We start from the raw sequence: 1,047 nt of genomic DNA, 5'->3' as shown, positions 1-1,047 counted from the left end.
CAGAAGTCAGAAAATGCATAAAAATCTGTAACAGACCTTAACATGAACTCCAACTCTGCATAAGCAATCAAAAATCACTACACTGTTTCACAGTTAATAAAGTTGATTAGTTCACTGCAACATCTAAAATGGTTTGAACTAAGACACTTTGATTATCAACATTTGTAAAATAGTAATGATAATAAAAAAGAGAGTGTTCTTTTCACTTGAATTTTCAAGAAAGAGAGTCTCAGGATGGGTGAACCTGTATTTCTGGATTCAAATCAATGAAATGACAGTTCCTGTCCCACAAGGTTCTTAAGGTCAAGAGTTTTGACCTTAGGCAAACTCTTGACCCCAGATTAAGTTCACTACAACTTCAACATTTAAAAATGGTTTGAACTAAACGCACTTTGATTATCAAGACATTTGTAAAATAGTAATGATAATAAAAGAGAGTGTTCTTTCAATTGATCAGTGCAGGACACTTAGAAAGTCTCTGGATGAACTTAATCTTGTGTTTCTGGACTCAAATCAATGAAATACAGTTCTTGTCCCAGGAAGGCCCTCAAGGCCAGATTTGACCTGAGACTTAGTTCACTACACTTAGAAGTAAAGTTTCCTAAAATGATGATGGTGGCCAAGGATTGATCTGCCGGGGCCAAGGCCACCATTGGCCACCCCCTGACTCCACCATTGCTCCTGGTTGTGGATAGATTGCTCCCTTCAATTGCCAAAATCTGACTCTCGGTCAAGCAATAACACCCCCCCACCCCCACCCCCACCACCACAAGTTCGTCTTCAGTGTTTCTCCTACATTTTTCATTATCTTGCACCAAAATCATTAGTTTACTTCCATTCCCAGTTCAATTCCTGTCCAGAAAAACACTCATTCATTTAAACCTCTCAACGATGGGGAACATCCGTGTACTTGTATCGGTACTGTGTATTAGCACGTACTCAAACGTACGTTTAGAAAAAATGTGGCGTCAGTACATCCCTTTAAAACGCCTCTCACAAAGACCGAGGGAGCTGATAAATATCTGAGAATCTAAAATATAAAGTTTC

General features: G+C 38.9%; 1 protein-coding gene across 1 annotated transcript in view; it reads left to right on the top strand.

Annotated features, from left to right (window-relative positions):
• Nucleotides 1-891: 891 nt before the first annotated feature.
• Nucleotides 892-1,047, top strand: part of LOC119411026 (S-adenosyl-L-methionine-dependent tRNA 4-demethylwyosine synthase TYW1-like) — a 6,604-nt gene continuing 6,448 nt past the window's right edge. Inside the window, exon 1 of the mRNA XM_037677949.1 lies at nt 892-918. Within this exon, the coding sequence (XP_037533877.1) occupies nt 892-918 (27 nt within the window). The remainder of the gene's footprint in view (nt 919-1,047) is intronic.

This window comes from Nematolebias whitei, chromosome 6 (genome assembly GCF_014905685.2).
Source record: "Nematolebias whitei isolate Nwh7 chromosome 6, NemWhi1, whole genome shotgun sequence".
NCBI lineage: Eukaryota > Metazoa > Chordata > Actinopteri > Cyprinodontiformes > Rivulidae > Nematolebias > Nematolebias whitei.
This window is presented reverse-complemented; position numbering and strand designations above follow the sequence as displayed.